The sequence below is a fragment of the Vanessa cardui genome, chromosome 23 (genome assembly GCF_905220365.1).
Source record: "Vanessa cardui chromosome 23, ilVanCard2.1, whole genome shotgun sequence".
Lineage (NCBI taxonomy): Eukaryota > Metazoa > Arthropoda > Insecta > Lepidoptera > Nymphalidae > Vanessa > Vanessa cardui.
The window spans coordinates 4,796,964-4,819,467 of NC_061145.1; the positions used below are offsets into that span (position 1 = coordinate 4,796,964).

General features: G+C 33.0%; 2 protein-coding genes across 2 annotated transcripts; one reads left to right on the forward strand and one right to left on the reverse strand.

Moving 5' to 3' along the window:
- Positions 1-353: 353 nt before the first annotated feature.
- On the forward strand, positions 354-8,116 carry LOC124539855 (cytochrome P450 4C1-like). Its single transcript, XM_047117213.1, has 11 exons — positions 354-446; positions 1,151-1,299; positions 2,219-2,308; positions 2,978-3,088; positions 3,472-3,657; positions 4,033-4,229; positions 4,642-4,711; positions 5,729-5,921; positions 6,373-6,524; positions 6,798-6,977; positions 7,882-8,116. The coding sequence occupies exons 2-11, from the start codon at positions 1,158-1,160 to the stop codon at positions 8,037-8,039; spliced, it is 1,479 nt and encodes a 492-aa protein (XP_046973169.1). The 5' UTR covers positions 354-446; positions 1,151-1,157; the 3' UTR covers positions 8,040-8,116.
- A 465-nt stretch (positions 8,117-8,581) lies between these two features.
- LOC124539623 (cytochrome P450 4C1-like) lies at positions 8,582-20,073 on the reverse strand. Its single transcript, XM_047116920.1, has 11 exons — positions 20,049-20,073; positions 19,492-19,698; positions 14,702-14,791; positions 14,092-14,202; positions 13,143-13,325; positions 12,711-12,907; positions 12,232-12,298; positions 11,734-12,004; positions 10,452-10,603; positions 9,358-9,537; positions 8,582-8,806 (listed from the first exon to the last, which is right to left on the reverse strand). Exons 2-11 carry the CDS (start codon positions 19,643-19,645, stop codon positions 8,655-8,657), a joined length of 1,557 nt encoding a protein of 518 aa, XP_046972876.1. The 5' UTR covers positions 19,646-19,698; positions 20,049-20,073; the 3' UTR covers positions 8,582-8,654.
- Positions 20,074-22,504: the final 2,431 nt, after the last annotated feature.

Below are 22,504 nucleotides of genomic sequence, written 5' to 3' on the forward strand. Positions count from 1 at the left end.
GTGATATGGAAAATCAGAAGTAACGATGGTACCACACACTCCCAGACCCGAGACAACATAGAAAATTAATTAACTTCTTTCTACATCGACTCGGCCGGGAATCGAACCCGGGACTCGGAGTGGAGTAGCCATTAAATCTGATGTCTACACTATTCGACCACGGAGGTCGTCAAAGATGTTGTAACCTATGTGCTTGTGTATTGTGTACACTGGCTCACTACCATCAGTGATCTGAAACTTAATATAGGTTGACAATGTTTTCAAACAGTCAGTGTGAATACGACCTGTTGCACATCGCAAAACCCTAGTATAAAGAGCTACGCCCGAATAGGCTCGGATCCTGTGTTATTTCATTACGCGAACTGCGCTCGATTTATAAGTGAAAGTGAAAACGTCGCTGGAAATAGTTCAAGTGAATATTTTTCAAATGAAAATTATCTAAAAAGGTGATTTTTAGACAGTGCGATTATTTTGTGTATTTTTTTGGTTTGATTTTTATATTGTAATATTTTATTTTCGATTTTTAATCTAAAAATCTATTTTTGTGCAAAATGAAAATCGAATTTCGAATATTTCGACATAATATTATGTTTCACATGTAAATAATACAAAATAAATTCTATTTTATGTGATTATTTATATCAAATCAAGCGCTATTTATCTATTTACACTTTCACGCTTTCACGACCAAACCACTGAATCGATTTTGATGAAATTTGCACGGAACGTACTTGTAATCGTTTCTATCATATCATGTAAAGAATAAAAAAAATATTTATGAGTCTTCAGTAAAAGATATACAATACATACATATTCTTAAAATTAAACAAATAAGGGTTACAATTTGTGCTCCTTCAACTATAGAAGGCCACATCACGCACTATTAAGCAAAAAAATAATGAACATAAAAAAGTGAAACATAAAATTAATAATAAGTTAACATTTTTGCGTATTATACTGATATACCTAAGTTCAATAATAACACATTATATTTATTTACTTATATATAAATTTAACATAAAGATATTTGACAGATTATTATCCTCTTAGGGAAATATGTGAAAGGAGGCAAAAATTTAAAAATTACCATAAAAATTCTCTAATCATTGTAATTATAAGAATAAATGGCTAATATTTTTAACATTTTAAGCTGAATTATGTTGATGGTGATTTTGATTTGCGTGGTCTTCGGTCTGTGGGCGTGGTACTTACGGAATAATAATAAAAACGAACCACCAGCCATACCTGGAGCTCTGCCAGTGATTGGTCACGCGCACTTGTTGACCGGAGACAGTACTAGTGAGTATCAATTATCTATATTTATTTAGAACCTTATTCGTTCATGGAAAACTAGCGACCTGCCACTGCTTCACGCAGGTGTAGCTGATACTGCAGAATTTGTTTATTTAGGACATCACATTAGAAAATTCTAAAATTATCAGTGATACTTTACATCACTGTTTATTTATTATTCTTAAAAAACATTCCTCTCGAATCACTCTATCTATTAAAAAACCGCATAAAGATCCGTTGCGTATTTTAAAGATCAAAGCATGTAGCGACTGACAGCGGTAAGCGACTTTGTTTTATAATATAAGATGTGAATATGTTTTAATGCCAGAAGTTCATTAATTATTCTGCGGAAGTCATAATCAAAATTCATATAAATGCGAATAATGATTTATATTTACATGATCTATTATAAAATGAAACTATTAGACCGGGAGATGAGTCATATTTAAACATGCAATTAATATTGACAAATTTGTAACGCATTACATCTTCTAATTTTATATATTTGCAGGTTTTCAGTTTGCGTAGCAATAAAATTATCCTTTTCACAATTTTTCAGTATAGATAGTACTTCTACTTAATTTGTAAATGTTATTTTCACCATATTTTTATTTAGTCTTGCTTTACTTAAACTAGTAAAACAACAATACGTACGTATGATAGCTAGGGATATCATTTTAGTTCCCAAGGTTGGCCACCAACCTTTGGTTGGCATTGGCGATTTAAGGATGGGTAATATTATTTCTTACAGCGCCATTGTCTATGGGTGATGGTGACCACTTACCATTAGGTGGCCCATATGCTAGTCTGCCAACTTATAATTTAAAAAAAACCAAAGTCAATAATTGCTTCCAAAATATATTTTTTTGTATAAATAATATACAAAAAATTATCCCGTGATATTTATAAACAATCACACTTTCAGAATTGTGGGCGATCGTAAAAGATTTATCTTACAAAAGCCTAGATGTTGGTGGAGTCATTTCTGCTTATATTGGACCAAGGACAATATACGGTAAGTGATATTTAAATCGTCGCAAAATGAAAGAACAAATAAATAAAAACTGGTCGTTTGAAACATTCTCGATAAGCTGTGAATTTTTTAAAAATAAATAAATAATATTAACCCGTTCTGAATAAGGTAAGATTATTAACGTAAGGAAAATATTATAATCAAACATAGGCACTAGATTTATTTGTGTTAATACTCTGTACATTCATATTTATAGAAGTTACAATTATCAAGATAATACCATATACATTTAGTATATGTATATTCCTAATAGCTATATATTTCACAAGTAGAGTTTCTATTATGTACACTGATGTAGAATCCGTATGCCAGATCAGTGATGTTTTTGTAGTAAATTTCTTGGTGACGCGTGTTTGCTATTAATAATTCGAAGGCACTCATAAAATCTAATATTTATATTTGATAGCATTTGCGTGCAACTTATGGAACGCCTCTGAATACTAAAAAAAGTATTTAATTATGATATTTCATTTTGCATTCATTCTAAATATTTCCAAACAATCTGGTATTTCAACTGCTAGTCGCTATTGGAAATAAGCTCCAAAACTGTTCTTCTAAAGAGAATGGTTTAATGAAGCAGTAGAACATGTTCATATAGATTGCTATTAACTTTCAAGATTGACCGTTAAAAATACGCTTTTTAAATTTCAGTAATAACAGACCCTGACGATTTTCTAACTGTAGCCAATACATGTTTACAAAAGGATGGTTTCTACGACTTTGCAAAACCTTGGCTCGGAGAGGGCTTGGTTACTGGAACTGGTGAGTTTTCTAAATTCTCTGGCTTAATTTTTGGCTTAAACTACCTATTGAAGGTGGAGCACCTTCCATTTATTTAAAAAAATTAACTTAACAAAAACATTAAAATATTTTTATTTATATTAGAATGGCTTTTTTGCTGTCCTTACTCTTAATCGCCTAACTAAGTATGTAACAAGCATCACTCACTAATGCATGCCGATATTAGGGTATCCTGAACTAAGGCACAAGGGATATCTTAGTTCCCAAGGTTGGTGGTTGGTAAGGAATGATTAATATTTTTACAGCACCATTATGTATGGGTGTTGGTGACCACTGGCGTTTGCTCGTTTGTCTACATGTAAAAAAATGTATGATTGGTACATATATGTTTTATCATATTCCAGTATCAATATGGAAAGTCCATCGCAGATTACTAAACCCTGCATTCAGTCAGGTCGTTCTTGATAGTTTTCTGGGTGTATTCAACAAACAATCTCGTCGACTCGTCAAAGATTTAGAAGTCGAAGTTGGAAATGGGTATTTTGACCATTGGGTCTACACGAGACACAACGCTCTGGAAACCATATGCCGTAAGTTATTTCATTACGAACTTTTAATTTTAATTACTAGTTTTAAAAATATTCTACAAAATAAAAAATGGCTAGAAGAGTTTGGATGATATTTGTAAAAAGGTAGCTTATTTGGTAGTTTGAAATCATCAGATATTTCAACACCATTCCAAAACCACACTCATTGAGTGACTCATACATATAAAACCTTTTTTTTCACACTGCATTCAATTGGTAAGTGGTGAATGCTATCAGTTCGAGCGAAGTAGCAACTCAATATGATCTATTTCTTTTCCTAAATACAATATATTAAGATAATAAAAGTCGTGGAGCTTACAGCAAGGACTTATTTTGGTGAATGGAGAATTTTCACGCGAAGATTGTTTTCATTTTCAGTGACCGCTTTAGGAGTTGATTTCACTGATAAAAACGTGCTGAACAGCAAATACGTGACGGCCGCAGAACAGATGTTCAATCTCCTCGTGGACAGATTCCAGAAGTTCTGGCTACACAGCCATTTCATATACAGTTGGTCGTCTTTGAAGAAGAAACAAGACGAATACTTGAAAATCTTACACAACATGTCGTATCAAGTTAGTAACCTTATATATACCTATCTGATTTTTAAACTTTCATATCTTTGTTATCTTCTTAATTCGACTGTCATTCATTGCTAACAACAAATTATATAAGATGTATTGATTCGAAAGATTTGATTAATGACGAAAGCTGTCAAAAAACTTCAATGATTTTTATCTTAGACGTAAACTATATACTCACAAATCATATTAAAAACGTATTTATTGTGTATGTGTGTGTATTTCAAAGGTATGATAGTGTGTGTAAAAGAATTACTTTGATGTAATATAGACTTCTTATGCATATTATTTAAAAAAAAAGTTTTTTGCGCGTGTGTCAATAGGTCTAATTTGAAGTTATATCTCAAAAATATCGACTCTAATATATGTAAATAAGAATAGGATTGTAAAGTGAATATTTCAACAGGTCCTGCAAAAACGAAAGGCTGATTATTTGAAAAATAGAAATAATAATGAGGAAACGACGCCAACACAAGGTTAGTCTCATATTAAAAACAGGGGTTTCTTGCCTGTTCAGCTATGAAAATAAGTCTAATTTCTGCTGTGTAGGTTTTTTATATAGGTAGGTCGATAGCATGGATCTATCGATCGATGGTAGCTTCACTTAATTGTTAATTGACGATTCAAAAGTGCTTGTAAAAGCCCACTTGAATAAAGTTTATTTTAATTTAGATTTTGATAAAAAGACCACTTGATGGTAAGTGGTTACAATAAAGTGGTTATAATATAAACCAACGCAATCCACCACCTATATTGCGAGCTAAGATGTTATGTCCCTTGTGCCTACGTTACACTAATCCACTGGATAAAAAAATACGAAGATTTGCTGATTGCGGTAGAATATCTAATGAGTGTGTGGTACCCACCTAGAAGGGCTTCTACAAAGTACTACAATCGAGAAAATTAATTAAGTGAGACATACTAATACGTTAATTAGCGTAAATATATAATAAAACATTTTAACTTTCACTTAAATCATTTTGAACGAGGATATTTGCATATATTTATTAATTAGTAATTCATCATAAAATAATTCGATAATCTAAATGATATTTCTATTCTCATACCAACAAAAGGCATTAGGCGTTTTGTCAGACTATTATACATAAACAACAAAAACAACAACAGCCTGTAAATTAACACTGCTGGGCTAAAGCCCTCCTTTCCCTTTGAGGAGAAGGTTTGTAACATATTCCACCGCGCTGTTCCAATGCGGATTGGTGGAATACAAATGTGGCAGAATTTCTATCAAATTTGTCACATGCAGGTTTCCTCACGATGTTTTCCTTCACCGCTGAGCACGAGATGAATTATAAAGGCAAATTAAGCACATGAATCAGCGGTGCTTGCGTGGGTTTGAACCCGCAATCATCGGTTAAGATGCACACGTTCTTACTACTGGGCCATCTCGACTCGTGTCGAGATTATACATAAAGTTTATATAAAAATAAATAATGATAAGTTGTTTTATGATTTCTATTAACACATTCCAGGTCCCAAATTCAAGCCTTTCATGGATCTCCTCCTGGAACTATCGATAGAGAAGGGAGCCTTCAACGACCGCGAAATAAGAGAGCACGTGGACACTATGATAGTCGGTGGCCATGATACCTCTGCTAGTGTCCTCATGTACAGTATGCTACTGGTCGGCTCCTATCCTAAGGTCCAAGAAAGAATCTTTGAAGAGTACGTACATTATTTCCTCAATTATTCCTCAACAATTTTGGTTTTTAATCTTAAGTACAAGATTAATTCAAGATACCTATTTACGAATGTGTATATTAGATATTACTAATAGAGGCCCAGTAAATACTCTCATATAAAAGTTATTTACAATTTATCTTTTATAATAACTTTTATGAAAATTAAATAAATGATTTATCATCAAAATTGACTCGTGATACCCAGTGAATAGATTTAGAGACTCCACAAAATTAATTTAACATACTTAGTACGAATGCATAGTTTATATATTACTAATGGAGACTCAGTAAATACAAAAAAAAAATAATTATATATATAGATAAATAATGATATATAAGTTATTTACAAATACATCTTTAATAATAACCTGTATAAAATCAAAAATAATTCATATACCCATTCTTTTATATTACAATGATTCGCGTTGCTTCAGATTACACGTTGTTTTTGGGGACGATGATAGGGATGTAACAAAGCACGATCTCTCGCAGTTGTGTTATTTGGAGGCTGTACTGAAGGAAACGATGCGCATTTACCCTATAGTCCCTGTAACAGCCAGACGTCTGGACAGAGATGTTAAACTACGTAAGTATGATTATTACCATAATGTACGTCCCGTACCAAACAATATAATATAATGTGATTTACTCATATTTGCATGTAAAAAAAATAAGTAAAAATTCTACCTACTTTATGGAATGTTCATTTTTAATAAGGTACCATAAACATATTGTGTCTCATCATATAACAGTATACAAAATAACAGGGTTACAATGTATAAGCTATTTTATATTAATCCTAGTTATATAATTAATTCAAATATACATTGATTTTAATAAAGAATATTTTATGTAACAGGTAATTGCACTTTGACTGGAGGTCGTACCTGCTTCATGTTTGTCTATGGAGTACACAGGCACGCCATGTGGGGGCCAGATGCGGAAGAATTCAAGCCTGAGAGATGGCTAGACCCTGCTACGTTGCCGGAATGTCCAACTGCGTTTGCTGGTTTTGGAATGGGAAGAAGAATCTGTATAGGTAGTTTACTACAAATATCAACAACAACAACAGTCTGTAAATTCCCACTGCTGGGCTAAAGGCCTCCTCTCCCTTTGAGGAGAAGGTTTGGAACATATTCCACCACGCTGTTCCAAATGTGGTTTAGTGGAATACACACGTGGCAGAATTTCTATGAAAGTTGTCACATGCAGATTTCCTCACGATGTTTTCCTTCACCGCTGAGCACGTGATGAATTATAAAGACAAATTAAGCACATGAATCAGCGGTGCTTGCCTGGGTTTGAACCCGCAATCATCAGTTAAGATGCACGCGTTCTAAGCACTGGGCCATCTCGACTCATCCTCCCTTCATCCATCATCACTACAAATATCATTTGATTAATATAAAATATATAGGTGTTCAATATTTACGCTACAGCTTTGGCTGTCTAATTGAGTACGATGATGTTTTCCTGATCGATTTCAGTCATGTTGTTTAAGCGAAATTTGCTAAAGGCACAGGATATATTACGTTGCGCAAGTAACCATGCAAAGTTATGGCAACTTCATATTCTCTCATTGGCTTAATCCAATAGTATCGTAATTTCAACATCAATTAAATGGACCAGGGCTTTACCTGTTTTTAATACGTAATAGCAAACAGCTGCAAGAATGTAAGCAAAGCCAATTTATATTCTTGGTCATTATTAAGGTTTCTTTACCAAAAATGACCAGTAAAACTTTTGGGTCTTAAATCCAAAGGATTTGCGGCATTCTAAACAAGTCCGTAGTCAGTAGCAAGATCATGTAGTCGATGCTATATGACGAACATTTAAAGGGGACTGTTATATGTATGGTCATATACGTCTTGTTTTTATTATTTATTTTGAAGTCACCAGTATTGCGAAAGTCTAATCTTGTATTAAAGCAATATTTTTTCCAGGAAAATCATACGCTTTTATGTCAATGAAGACGTCGCTGGCGCATTTATTCCGACACTACAGACTCAAAGGCGATCACACGAAATTAGAAGTGAAAATAGACGTCATGCTGAAACCTGTGTCGGGATATCATATTACAATTGAAAGAAGGAACAAATGAGAACATGGTGGTGTTAGGAAAATATTATTGTTATATAATTAAATATCTGTTACTTAAATACTGTTAAATATAGAAATTATTATTATATATTAAATTGTTTTGTATACGCCCTTAAAATCGTAAGTTATAAGGACTGGACATATACTCTTCTTTACCAAATAAAGATCCACCAAGTTATAGCAAGTTGCACACAAACCAAAAGTCACATTACTCTCTCTAAATTCAATACTAGAACCCGCTCCGACGTTAGCTGACGTCGTAGCGGGTTCTAGTATTGACATCACAATTATCACAAGATGTAATACATCATGGAAAAACCAATACAAATGAAGTATATTTTCTCATGTGCACAGTGGATAAAAGCATTCCAAGTAAAAAGATGGGTATTAAAAGATTGACTATAATTTCTGTACCTTTAGTTTATTAATATCATGTCTTTAATCTGTAGGTCGTTTGGAAGAAAATAAGTTTATTCTGATCCATAATTCTGTTCGATTCTATAATTTACATCTTGGTCTGAGTAGGTGCAACTAGCTTACAACTTTATATGTTCATTCATTATACTATTCAGAAATATGATAGTCTCCTGCTTCAGAGGTTCATTCGTCTTTTTTTTTATCTTGGCTCAATTTTTATCAAATGCCCACGAGATGGTTTTGTTAATAAAGCATACTCGAATTCAAGTTTTTTTTCATCAGCGGTGATCGTAAACTTTTTGACGATGTGAGCCACAACTATCTTCATAAACGTCATCCCATATGATTTACCTGTTGAAAGAGAATGTGTAATCAATCATGAGTCTTAGGAATATTATCATAACCCATAGACTCCGATCTGGTCCATTGTGCTCAGTATGCAACTGCTTATAAGACGTGTACCATATGTTAGTGGAGTATGTGCGTATCGAAGCTGAACGTAAAAAAAATTTTTTTTGCTTTATCCACACTACAATGTAAATAATGTGGGGATATTTAAAAGTATCCTGACTACACCTACCTCCAGAGAGACTAGGCATTTATATAAATTAGTTAAGATTTATTTAGACAGAAGAGGTTGATGTAGTTTGGAACGATGAGGGTGACATGGTCATTATTGACAAAACCCTCTTATAAATAAAGATTAAAAAAAAAGAGTCTTAGAAGCATCGTGTGGACCTGTCTCTTCACAGTTGAGTACTCTTGTATTTGTGGACAGGATAGTACATTTGTTATATTTGTTAGGTCAAAATCTTAATATGTCAACTCAGTGTGATATCTAGTACTTAATTGGTTAATCTCTTGTTAGTAATTTTTGCGTGAAAAACAATAGCTTCTCTTACCAATACAATTCCTTCGTCCAAGTGAAAAACTAGCATGGGTCATTGGCTGAGATGGAGAAGAGTCATCAAACCAACGTTCGGGTCGGAAGTCGTCAGCATCAGATCCCCAGTAGTTTTTGTTTCTGTTCAGGCCCCAAAGATGAACGACTATATGACTATTGGCGGGCAATACGAAATTAGCTGAAAATTTTTGACATTATCCCAATTTTTTTTAATATGGATTTCAAAATATTTTTTGATACTCATTTTTTTAGAAATTACTTTTAAACATATCAATTGTAAAATACATATATATATATATATATATATATATATATATTTATGGTATAGGTTGGCGGACGAGCATATAGGCCACCTGATGGTAAGTGGTCCCCATCACCCATAGACAATGACGCTGTTAGAAATATTAACTATTCCTTACATCGTCAATGTACCACCAACCTTGGGAACTAAGATGTGTTGTCTCTTGTGCCTGTAGTTACACTGGCTCACTCACCCTTCGAACCGGAACACAACAATACTGGGTACTGTTATTTGGCAGTAAAATAACTGATGAGTTGGTTTTACACACCCAGGCGGGCTTGCACAAAGCCCTACCACCAAGTAAAATAATATCATATCAATCATAGATCCTTTTCCACCTTTACAATTGTCCATTGTTTCGCATAACATTAAAAAAAACAATTTCTTAATAATTATTACGAATCATCGTAAACCATTAAAATCCAACTCATCGTTATCCTCAATGTTATTATTTTTATTTTTTGATAATAGTTAAATAATGTTAATGACACATAATCGAAATATTCCGATGCATTTTATGTTCCCCGGTCATCCGGTAGTACTGTTCACTGAACTCTTATTTTTGATATACTCCCGTAGGAGTTCCTTATGATAAAATCTATCAAATATTACCATTTTTCTATGAAGATCATAATATAATGATCCTACAAATTACTTTATGAGGTGTTTCAAGGGGTTAATCTGCTGCTGATAACAATATGTGTTTCATCAGAATCCATCAATATTCTATACCAAATCACTGTTCACCTACAAATTTTCGAGCATCTGATTCCTGCTTCAAAAATACTTACTCAGTTGTACATCGGTGGTAGATGTCCTAGCTACCAGAGGTCCGACAGGATACAAACGAATTGACTCTTTTAAAACTGCATCCAAATAGGTAAATTTACCTAAATCTGTCTTGGATATAGGCCTGTCTTCGTCACCCATTACACCGATTATTCTGTAAATTGTTAAAAAATTAGGAGGCCCGTCTAACCCAGGGTTTCCAAAACCAAGATACTACGCGTTAGGTAAGCGTTTCACATATAATGGTAAAGTCTGACACTCTACAAAGGTCCAGAAGGCCTGTTATAAATCCTTTTAGGAGGAGGTAAGATCGCCAGAAAATTGCTTGTTAGCTCGTTGTCATAAATACAGGGCTGATAATTTACGATAAGTAAATATGTCCAATAAAGTAAAAATGCTGCAACATTTATTTATATAAAAAGTATACCCAAGCAATCGCATAACAAATTACTTGATTGATTGGGTGTATTTAAGGATTACGTTTTAGCCCAATGTTTTTGAATAATCCTTGAAATAGAAATGCACCCTCATTAAAAGCATAACAGTGCGGATTATATCCTCCTTTGGTGATAAGAGTGCTAGTTAATTTTTTGCCCAGAAGAACGGAATTGCGATTCAGCAGAGAAATGCTGCTAGTGTTCTTGCCACCATTCCTCATAGTCAAGACCTTAATGGTTACAGTTCTTATGTCAATTAAATTTGATTACAAACTTCAATAAGCATAATGATTAAGTACTACTATCATCGTATCTATTTAATTAGCTACTGTAGGCGACTTTGCGTCGCGTATCCTTGAACTAACAATAAATTGGCTGCATTACCACTTATTACAATTTCATCTTACCAGAATTCATATTCCGAAGTTATTGTTGTTTTAATGAAAAACACAAGATTTTAAAAATTAATAACATTAAATGCTTAAACATATACAAATATGAACTAAAACTAGTTGCTATATAAATCTTGACCTCGTGGAATGGTGGCAAGAATGCTAGCAGCATTTCCCCGTTGAATCGCAATTCCGATCCTCTGGGCAAACGAACCAGCCCTCCTGTCACCAGTGGAGGCAATGACGCGAGGTGTTATACTTTTGATGAAGCTTTTTGACCCACTACTCCAAGGGCCGAGCGTTTCGACAGCGAATGGAACAAAAAAGAAATTTGATATACTACACGAATATTTAGTTCTTTTAACTAAAAATAAAATTGATGCACTTAAATTGACCGTATTTACTTACTGTATTGATTTACTGATCAATATCAAATATTTTGAATTTATACTCACTCTTCATATATTTTCTTTTGGACATCAGGATGGCTTCCTATATTGATGAGAATAATTAATACCTGTGATGACATAGTGTCAAAACCAGCTGTGAGGATGTTATCAATAATTTGTCTTATTTGAAGATCCGACAGTATTTGGTTTTCCTCAGTCACGGTATGCTCGATTAAAATATCCAGACTGTTTTTTATTCTGTTTTCTGTAATGTAAACACTGTATGCATTTATATACATATTGATTGCAAGGTCGACATTTTTCAAATCTTTATATACGATTCACATTTCAATATTGTAATGATTTTAAGAGTATATTTATGGTAATTGAATTCGTCTGTATACTAAATTGTGAAGAAAAATGGTAAGGTAAGAAATTGTACACATATTTATATATTAATATTGAATTGTAAAATAAAAAATAGAAACCTTCAACATTTATGTGACAAAATAGGTTACTTTTCATTCGTAGTGTTTTATTCATTAATAATAAAAAAAATATTACCTTCTGCATAGTCTGTTTCTTTATTCTTAAGTCTCTTAATATGCTCTGCTTTCCGCAATTTAACAAGCTGTAAAAGGTAAATATTTTTGGACACATATTTGTGAGTTACCTGAAGAAGGGTAAGATTCATCTACCTCTACGGATCTGAAGTAATTGCATATGTCTATGAAAAGCTTTGAAGGTTGAATAGAATTTTGGGCTTTACCAAGTGCGAGGATATTAGTATTTATTTTATCAAACCCACCAAATAATTTTGCACAATGAATGCTTTTTTAATTAAATTTCAGCACTTGATATAAATATAAAGGTTCATTATGTACGTGTTATTACTAATTCACATTTGCATTTTTGTAATGCAACTGTGAAAATCACCAAACATGCTCCAATTTAGCTGAAGTAAGGTAATTAAGTTAATTTATTATGTTAGTATATGTTAATTTATGACAAACTTAATTTAAGTAAATGAATAGTTCACGTACCTGATCTGATAAATTCCACATTTGTTTCAGACACTGGTCCTGCTCCTTCTTTAAAGAAGTCCAATAGAAAATGGAATCAATCATTAGCCAAGGACGCATGAATCTTACGACTAAAATTTCTATCACTCTGTTGAGAGCCTTTACGTAATTGTCAGTGATTGCGTCTTTATTATTAACATCAATTCCCATCATTGTTTCTGTAAATTAATACACCTTGATATATTTATGTTCGTTATTTACGAATGTCCGTGACTACGCAGCGGCGATCTTGGCTTCTGTCATGGGAAATATGCAGTGTTTGTCTAGACGGCTAAACTCGAGGTGAAAAATGCTCACCAATTCAGTATATGAAAACTTTTTGGGATACTCGGTAAGTTTAAATTGTCCACCAAAAATGTCCACCGTAAAAATCACATATCTTGTTTTACTTACGACAAGAAATCTCCAATAAAATTCTCGATATTATATTTCTGAAATCGCTTTCCTTGTTAATTTCCGTAGACATTGCATCTGACAAGCGTTTTGCTTGCTTGTTGAAAAAATCGTAGTATCCATCCAATATGTTCTGTTTGAAAGCATGGTTGATGAGACGTCGGTTTGTCTTCCAAATTGAATCTGTCAAAATAAACCTGCAATCATCATCTTTACCCTAACAAAATATAATTGCTGTTAAGGCATATATGGCTTATATAAATATACATAGATATATACATTCCTTGTATTTTTTATTCGGCAGAAACTCATAATTGATTACTGGCAGCAATAAATTATTATACAAACATAATACTCGACTATAAAAACAAACAATGCGTGCTCAGACAACGTAAGTTGTTAAAACTGTTAGGTAGTTAAAAATATATTGTTGTACGATTTTCATCGAAATTCATAACATACTAATAATATCTTTTTGTATTAGCTGAAAGCGAAATACGAAGCAAACTTTAAAGATATAAAGGTTGTTTTTTTTTTGTTTTTTGATAATTATCAAATTATACTGATACTAGTAGTCGCCCGCGGCTTTTGTCATGTGTTAGGCAAAAAAGTAGCATATTTTTTTTCTTGAAGTTCAAGTTTGCTTCATACCAAATTCCATCAAATTAAGTTAAGAGGTTTGGTCGTGAAAGAGCGTCAGACAGACAGATAGAACGACAGACAGAGTTACTACTTCATATTTATAATATTAATATAGATTATAAGTGCGAAAGTATCTTTGTATGTCTATCTAACTGTTACTTTTTCATCGCCAAGTCTGAACTGGATGAGATTAAATTTGGTATAAAGCATGGCTGTACCCCAATATTTAAGCCCACCTGACGTCAAAACCTTAAATCTAGGGTAGCGGGAGACAACTAACTTATTAAATAATTTAAGATTTACTTACAAGGTGCACCTATCAGCTCGCAGCCAAAATAAGGCTCAACCATAGAATACACAAACATTTTCTCCATGCAACTAGATAAAACAGTTGACGCGTCATCTGGTGTAGTAACAACTGTAATATAGAATGAAATTCACTTTAATAATAATTTGTATAATAAGAAATAAGGGAATTATATTGGCTAACAAATCGTTTATATCGGTTTCCAGGTTATTGAGTATTTTTCCTACTGCTAACGGTTATGATAATGTATGTTGTAAATTGGAATATGTACCTTTTATAAAAACTTTTGCATGATATATTACCTGAGATGAAAGAGATAACAAAACTTACCACAGATTTGGTAACACTCATTAAGTACCTCTTTTTTAGATATTATTTACCTAACATAATAGGTTAAATGAGTTTATAAAAATACTAATGCGCATTAGCCAACTAATGGTAAGTGTTTTTGCCTATAGACATCGTTGCACTAGTATGCCCAGATAATCTTGGAATATCAGATGTTACATTACTTGTGCCTGTAGTTACCCGAGTTAACTTACCTTCAAACCAGAACTCAACAATTTTAAATTTAGAAGATAGAAGATTTAAAAGTCTGTTTCATAATTACCGTGTACCAATAGGGGGCCAACGAAGAACTTAGCGAGTCCTCCGACTTCATTTGTGCGCTCTCCAATAATCTGGACTTGTTTGAATAAATCTTGAACAAAATAAAAATACTACTTTGGAGAAAAAGCTGGTTTTGGCAACTTTAAGAGATAAACATAAAATTAAAAATATTAAAATTTATTAAAATGAAGATTATATTTAAGTATCATTGAATTTAAAATATTATCTGCTTTATAACCATTTAAATGAAACTCTCAAAAAACAAACGTGAGCCTTCCATGAAAATTTAAAAAAACTAAGATTTTTGATGAGCCTTTGATTTTTATTCAGACTTTTTCCGAATTTCTTAAGGGTGTTCGATCATCGAGGGTGACGATTAAACTAACAGCTAAACTTTATAATAATTACCAAACTAATTTCAGGATTATGACGTCCTGGCCGATTTCGATTACAGCGGGTAATCTCAAAGTCAAAAAGTACACAGAGTATCTTTGCAAGCACTAGTACATTATCTATTCTCTCTCGCTCATAATCAGATAGGACGGAACATACGATAAGACTAGTAAGAGTCTTTGCATCGGACCAATATTGCGTATGTTCATATTATGCAGACACTTCTAACAGACTCCGGGTTCTTACTAACTAAACTAACCATCTTATCATTTACTAGCGCCCGTCTCACGCTTAGCTTAGCTTGGCTTAGCACGGATGGACATTTTTTTTGTTTGCTTTTTTTTAGACATATTTAACAATTTTCGTTTCGAACAAATGATGTACCTAAACCTTCCTTATTAATTCTTTTGTTTATAAGTGAAATTCGCATGAAAATCCGTTCAGTAGTTTTGTATCGCGAACACACAGACAAAACGGCCGATAGACTTTGTTTTATAATATGTAGTGATCATCTGTCAGATATAAAGCCGATGATCCTAAGGTCCTGGATTTACAACCCAAGTCGAGCCGATAAAAAGTCATTGGGTCTTTCAATGAAGAAGTTCTATAAGTTGGGAGTGTATAAATTCCAGTGCCTCAGAAAACATGTAAAACGGTTGATCCTTCGCCCTTGTTTCCAGTCATATCGGAGTTATGAGATTGAAGAATTACAGTGTACACCTGTACCCACACGTTTGCATACTAATATATGTCTCGCGTCTTTGGCTGATTTATCTTAAGATTGGTCCCCACGGACGACATTAGTGTCAGAATGGGTTTTTTGTGTGTGTGCGTGTATGGCTGTGTATATTACTGTACACTATGTTACTATAGCCTGTTAGTAAGCGAATATGGCTATCTTTGAAAGAGAGATTTAAAATTACGTTTACACTACCTACCTAGACGAACTGTATTAAAATTATTTTAGCTATTAACATGATGTATGATATTTTACAACATCAACTCCCTTAAATTTCCCACTATTGCGTTATTCCCTAGTCTCCTCTCCCTTTGAGGAGAAGTTTGGAGCATTTTCCAATAGGTACAATGCTCCAATTCGGGTTGGTGGATACATATATGGCAGAATTTCGTTTAAATTAGACACAGGCAGGTTTCCTCACGATAAGCACAAATTAAGCATAAAAATTCAGTGATGCTTATCTGGGTTTGAACCCGCAATCATTGTTTAAAATGCAAGTGTTCTAACTGAGCCATCTCGGCGCATACCATATATTACCTACATTAATGTAACTAAATGGCGTATTTTTTATTTCAATTATAAAACATGAGAAATAAAATTAGCTTTTATTTTTAGAATTTGTTTACAAGTCTTAATAATTCAAAAGATTTAATCTCGATCGGAGCGAGAGATAAAAAATCATTTGAACAAAACAAAAGATTTTTTATTGAAATTAAAACGTTATTTATTACAATAACTACACCGGGATCTCACGGTCATAATTAAGGCTTTATATTATGTTTTATGTAAAACAGCTATTGGAGCGACTTATAAGGCATCATCATCCTTTATCAGAGATCTCATTATATTAATAAGTAATAAGAGTATAATTTTATAATAAGTAAACGCAATAATCGTGGCATATTCGGGCTTATCAAGAAAAGTCCTCGCAAATCTTTACCAAGTATAAAATGAAGTCGCTTTCTCTGTTTCTTTGTATGTTTAAATCTTTAAAACTACGCAACGAATTTCGATGCGGTTTTAAATAGATAAAGTGATTCAAGAAGAAGGTTTATATGTATGAACACTAAAGTAGAGAATGACTGAAAAACTGTGAACATTGTCAGACACTCTGCAGTATATTTAGTATCAGCATTGCCACCGTGCGAAGCCGGGCCGGGTTGCTAGTCATTATTAAGGCGTCAGACCATTTTTTCCGCTAATTTTGGAACAGTGTTGCTAACTACAAAATCATACCGACAACAAACTTTAGTCACGAATTTTATACGCATCAAAATAAAAAAAAAAAACAATTCATAGGTTTCATTTTATAATAAGTTAATTCAATAACCATAAATTTCGGTGTTTGCTTTTGCTTTTTCACATTTACTTATAATCGTGACTGCCAAGTTTTGTATAACTTCAAAATATTGCTTTTGCGTATTGTACATGCTATACTAAGATCAGAATAAACTTAAGCAGATAAGTTAAAATAATTTTGCTATTGAGAATTTCTGACAAAGTAACAAAAAACTTAGTACATTATATATAGAAAAATATGTTATTTCTCCAATAGAAAATTTAAGCTATTATTACTAGGCAAATGTATATTAGTTTGGTTCGTACGCTGAAAAAACTCATTTGAATATAACTTGAAAAAACTACTGCAATTCTTCTACATTAATTATCATATCTATCTACGTCATTTTCATAGAAGTATAAATTAACATACAATAAGTAATATTTACTGTATAAGTTAATTTCTCAAGCGTTAATAATAGAATTTTTAAATATGGATATAAGCTAGATTTTTTTAGTGATAACCTCTTATGGGAGGGTAAACCGCTTCATTACGTAACGCGTTACGGCGTCAATCAGTCTGGCTTCCCTCTCTCTTACGCATATGGCAGAAGTAGGCATACTCTTTCCCTCTCACTCTTACTCACAGTGCTAGCTGTATTTCAGTCAGTTTAAGTTATCACGTCTGTTGGGCGTCCCGAGACGCACACGTATTTTTAAAAGGTTTTTCTTATTACGTACTAGCGACCCGCACTTTCGCACGATTGTAAATTGAAAAAAGCGTTTAACAAATAATAATCTGATAGGTTAAGTAGACATAGACTAAAACATTACAAGCATATTATTTATATATATTATATTACTTCTTACAAGTATCTTCGAAATGCGATTCAATGGGCGAACGCTGTTAGTTAGCATTATTGACACAATTCCACGCGGTCATAATTATTACAGTAAATAATTTTGATTTTTATTTGTATATAGTTAAGGCCTTAACGTTAATAATTCTTATATTCATTCAACTTCTTACTGGTATGGTTATTTATGTATGCTATATGTGAAGTACATTATCACAAATAAGAACATCGAATTCCACGGCTCATAGCATCGATTTTTAATTACGATATGAATAACATATAGAGTAAAAACATAATCTCATGCTCTGATTGTTATTTGAATTTCAAAACATATTCGTAAGGTGTTTTTTTTATTTTTAGTCTATTGCACAACGAAATTGGATCGCACAAAACGTTGTTGTTGTTGAGACTGCATTCTTTAACTTAAAAACGTTTATATTTGTCATTCAGAATTTGGCCAATGGAAAATGGGCTAACTAATGGTAGCACCAATAGATAATGGCGCTATAAGAAATATTAACCATTCATTCACACACATCCACATCACCAATGCGTTAACCTTGGGAACTAAGATGTTATATCCCTTACAGCTGTAATTAAACTGGCTTAGTCACCCTTCAAACCGGAATACAAAAATACTGTACTACTATTTGGCGGTAGAATATGAGAATCCAGACGAGCTTGCACGAGGCTCTAAAGTTACCAAGTAATATGGTTAAAGTATAATAGGAAAGTAAATATCCCACTTTCGGGTGTGGGCCTTCTCGTTTTAAATGGTTTGGAAATTATTAGATAAATGACATTTGGTATGGAGACACATACAAAAGTTAGAGTTTGTTCTTGAACCAACTAAAAGAATAAAAGCTACAACAGCATATAATATTAAATTCAAGTTGGATGGAGATGGTATGAAAAGTATAATATAGTATCCATGCCTTATAAATGTACTTTTTCTACAGAGTGTAATCGTTTTTTCCTACAAACTTCAATAGCGTTACCGCTTCTCAGCGGCGAGCGATTGAGTCACTGAACTGAAACTCTAATATACCCATTTTATTTTAGGCAGATGTTAATTATTACCTTTATATATATTATTTTTTAATATTTAAAACTAGTTGTGCAATATTAATTTGTTTTACATAAGTATTACTAACATTAAGTCCTTAATTGATTTATAGACCATTACTAGATCAGATCAGTAATGTAAATGAGTTACAACAGGTGATGAAAATACTTCATACCCCTATGGAGGAACAGTTTAGGTGTAACATTATAGTTTAGGCGTAATTGATTTCGGCAAAACTATTTAAATTTTCAATGCGTTCACAATACACGAAGTTATTAAAACTTTACAGTAACCACTTAAGAATTAATTAAATAATATTGTGTAATGAATTTTCGAGGCGCGAAGTGGAGTAAACTCCGACACCTCTTTAAAATAAAAGGAAGCCTATGCCCAACCGTGGGATTACTATAAGCTCTTACTTACTAGAATTAGTAATAAAAAATAAATAAAACACTCACCTGTTAAATTAATCCGATAAATTTGATTTTGGAATAAAAAAAATCCGTCGTTTATAGTCGGCACTTTCGAACTTCTGATAAGTTTTTTGTAAAATCGATATATATTATAAGAAATTAAAAAAACTATCAGCGTAATTAAATAAAATAAAATCATATTAAAGTATGCTTAATGTGATTTGTTTTTAGGTACGCGCACCACACCGCAGACTGTCGGATACAAGTAAAGGCTAATCTCACAGGGACGTTGAAAACGAAAATGTATATTTAGGAAAATATACCAGTTGTGTATTCGTGGAAGGGGAAATAAGAGGCGAGTTTGAAATTAAGCTGATTTGAGGACAGAACTGACTGATTTGGCTAAGTGTAGATTACGACTAAGAAAATTATTTTGTTTCGTCCTGTTTAGTGCGCATTTTTTCCCGATCACCACTTCCCGTTAGACATTCCAGCTCTTTGAAATTCCAGCTGAATCTTTAAGCAATTCCTACATCGCCAAAATGCCACCGACTTGGCGAAATTAGTGTCCCGTGAAACTGTGGTTATATTGGCTCACTTACCCTTTATTAAAACTGTCGCCCTTTAAATCAGAACAAACTGAATATTGCTATTTGGCGTATTTAAAAGGGCCTCGCATAAAACCCTAAAATCAAGTAACATATTATAGATAAATTAAAATGTCCCTTAAAGATGTCCCTTAGTGCCTCAATACCTAAAACACCTTATATGTAAATAAAAAAAATGTTTAGAATAAAATCAATAAATTTTTTTCGAAATATTTAAATAACATATACATAAAGTGTATTCGTAAAATAAAATAATTGAATAAAAAAATCCCCTCCAATTTTATTAATATTATATATCCGAAAATAACTATTTCTGTCTGTTACGCTTTTACGGTTAAATCACTGAACCTGTTTTGATATAGTTATACTACTACTACTGTTATATTTAGAAAGGACTTCGCCATTTTTTAATAACTCCTCCAAGTATAAATAGGGGATGAAAGTTTGCACAAACCTATCTAGGTAGGCTTGTGATAACAAATTCTACCGTGCAACAGTAATTTATTGTATTGTCGTGTTTTTTTCAATTTCACTTTGAAAATGAACAAGGCAGTACAATGATAAACACGAGTGACATTACATTTTTAACATCGTGCTCGGTCGTTGCTTTAGCGAAGAAAGAACTTTTAAAGGGCAGATGTGTGTACAGCCATAGATATCAATCTTGGCTTTTGAAGTCATTTTTGTGGTATAAGCAAGTGGGCCTTTAAATAGGCCTTGGTGTTACGATGGCAATACTACTGGCTCTATGAAGAAATTAATGATTCTCTACATCGTCAATGCCTCATCGACTTTGGTAACTAAGATGATATGTATTGTTCCTTAGTTACTACTAAGTATTGTTGCTAATTACTAAGTATTGGAGTACAGATGGCCCAGTGGTTAGAACGCGTGCATCTTAACCGACGATTGCAGGTTCAAACCCAGGCAAGCAACCGCTGATTCATGTGCTTAATTTGTCTTTATAATTCATCTCGTGCTCAGCGGTGAAGGAAAACATCGTGAGGAAATCTGCGTGTGACAAATTTCATGGAAATTCTGTCACATGTGTATTCCACCAACCCGCATTGGAAAAGCTTGGTGGAATATGTTCCAAACCTTCTCCTCAAAAAGGGAGAGGAGGCCGTTAGCCCAGCAGTGGGAATTAACAGGCTGTTGTTGTTGTTGCTTTGGAATATATGATGAGTGGGTGGTGCCTACCCAGATGGGCTTGCATGAAACGATTGAATATTGAGCAAGGATTTTGAGCATAAAATTCCACGCGGGCAAAGTAGCGGCTTCAGCAAATCTTTAATTTATTTAACATAACATTAATATTCACTTGATTAATAATCAACTGTCATGACACAAGAGGTGACTTGTTTAAATAATTATAATAATAATTAATTAATTATGAGTACACAGTGTGAATTATAACAAATACAATTACATTACATTTCTGAACTTATTATTCGGCCCGTCTTTGCACTGATTTGAAATTTAAGTTGGAAAAAATTAACATCCTGTAATGTTGTTATGTAATGCCCAAATAAAATTTGTGGATATACGATACATAATACACGTTGGAGATAATTATACAAAGGTCGTTGACGTTTTCCCTCATCTTAACAGCCAGCAACATGGGATGAATTATAAAAAACAAAATGAACACATGAAATATCAGTGCTTAACCGAATTTAAAGTCACAAGTTTATATTAAAATTCTGATGTTTTTATCCTTATTAAGATTGTGATTGATATTAGGAATCTACAAAATTTTATGAATGATAACAGTAATTTAGTTGTTCTTCGATTGAAATAGGCTATAAATAGATATATCTTTTTCATATTCTATAATGTATAATGCGTATGTTACAACACAATAACAATAGATGGCGCTGATCGAAACTGTCACTTTCCTGAATCGCGATGTCTAGATTTTCGTTATTGCATATATAAAAACACTACACACTACACACAAAAAAGCGTTTCCGCTGGTGAAAACGAAGTCCAAGACTAGTGGCGTCATTAAACCAGTGCTACGAACTTAAGATTCCCCACTCCACCGATTACGTTCTGAGCCGAGATGTGATCTCATAAAACTTCAAGGCCCGCTGACTGTAAAGGTCAAAAGGCCAACAGCAAAACAACGCACAGACACAAAATCTATAATGTATTATATAAAGATGATCCAACCTCATAGTAGCCATCTTTCTGTGGTCTCCCAACAATTGGTAGAGTTGTCTATGATAATGATCAATCTCAGTAAAGATGATCAACCAAAACTAATTTATTAATTATAGTATTTAACAGTGGATATGATGCCGAGATAATATATCAACGTAAACAAACATTATGTCAAAATACAGTTGTTATTAAAAATTGAACTTTAATGTGCTGAACAAACATAGATGTTTTTATCGTTATTATTACTTACGCTACAATGACCTTATCGTTTCAAAGCGATTCAT

Coding starts and splice junctions, on each gene's coding strand:
- LOC124539855 (XM_047117213.1), top strand. CDS start 1,158: ATGTTGATGGTGATTTTGATTTGCGTGGTCTTCGGTCTGTGGGCGTGG. Junction 1,300..2,218: donor GTTGACCGGAGACAGTACTA/GTGAGTATCAAT, acceptor TCACACTTTCAG/AATTGTGGGCGATCGTAAAA. Junction 4,712..5,728: donor GGAAACGACGCCAACACAAG/GTTAGTCTCATA, acceptor AACACATTCCAG/GTCCCAAATTCAAGCCTTTC.
- LOC124539623 (XM_047116920.1), bottom strand. CDS start 19,645: ATGATTTTATTTTATTTAATTACGCTGATAGTTTTTTTAATTTCTTAT. Junction 14,792..19,491: donor TTATCGGATTAATTTAACAG/GTGAGTGTTTTA, acceptor ATTTTGTTCAAG/ATTTATTCAAACAAGTCCAG. Junction 12,299..12,710: donor TGTGGAATTTATCAGATCAG/GTACGTGAACTA, acceptor TACCTTTTACAG/CTTGTTAAATTGCGGAAAGC.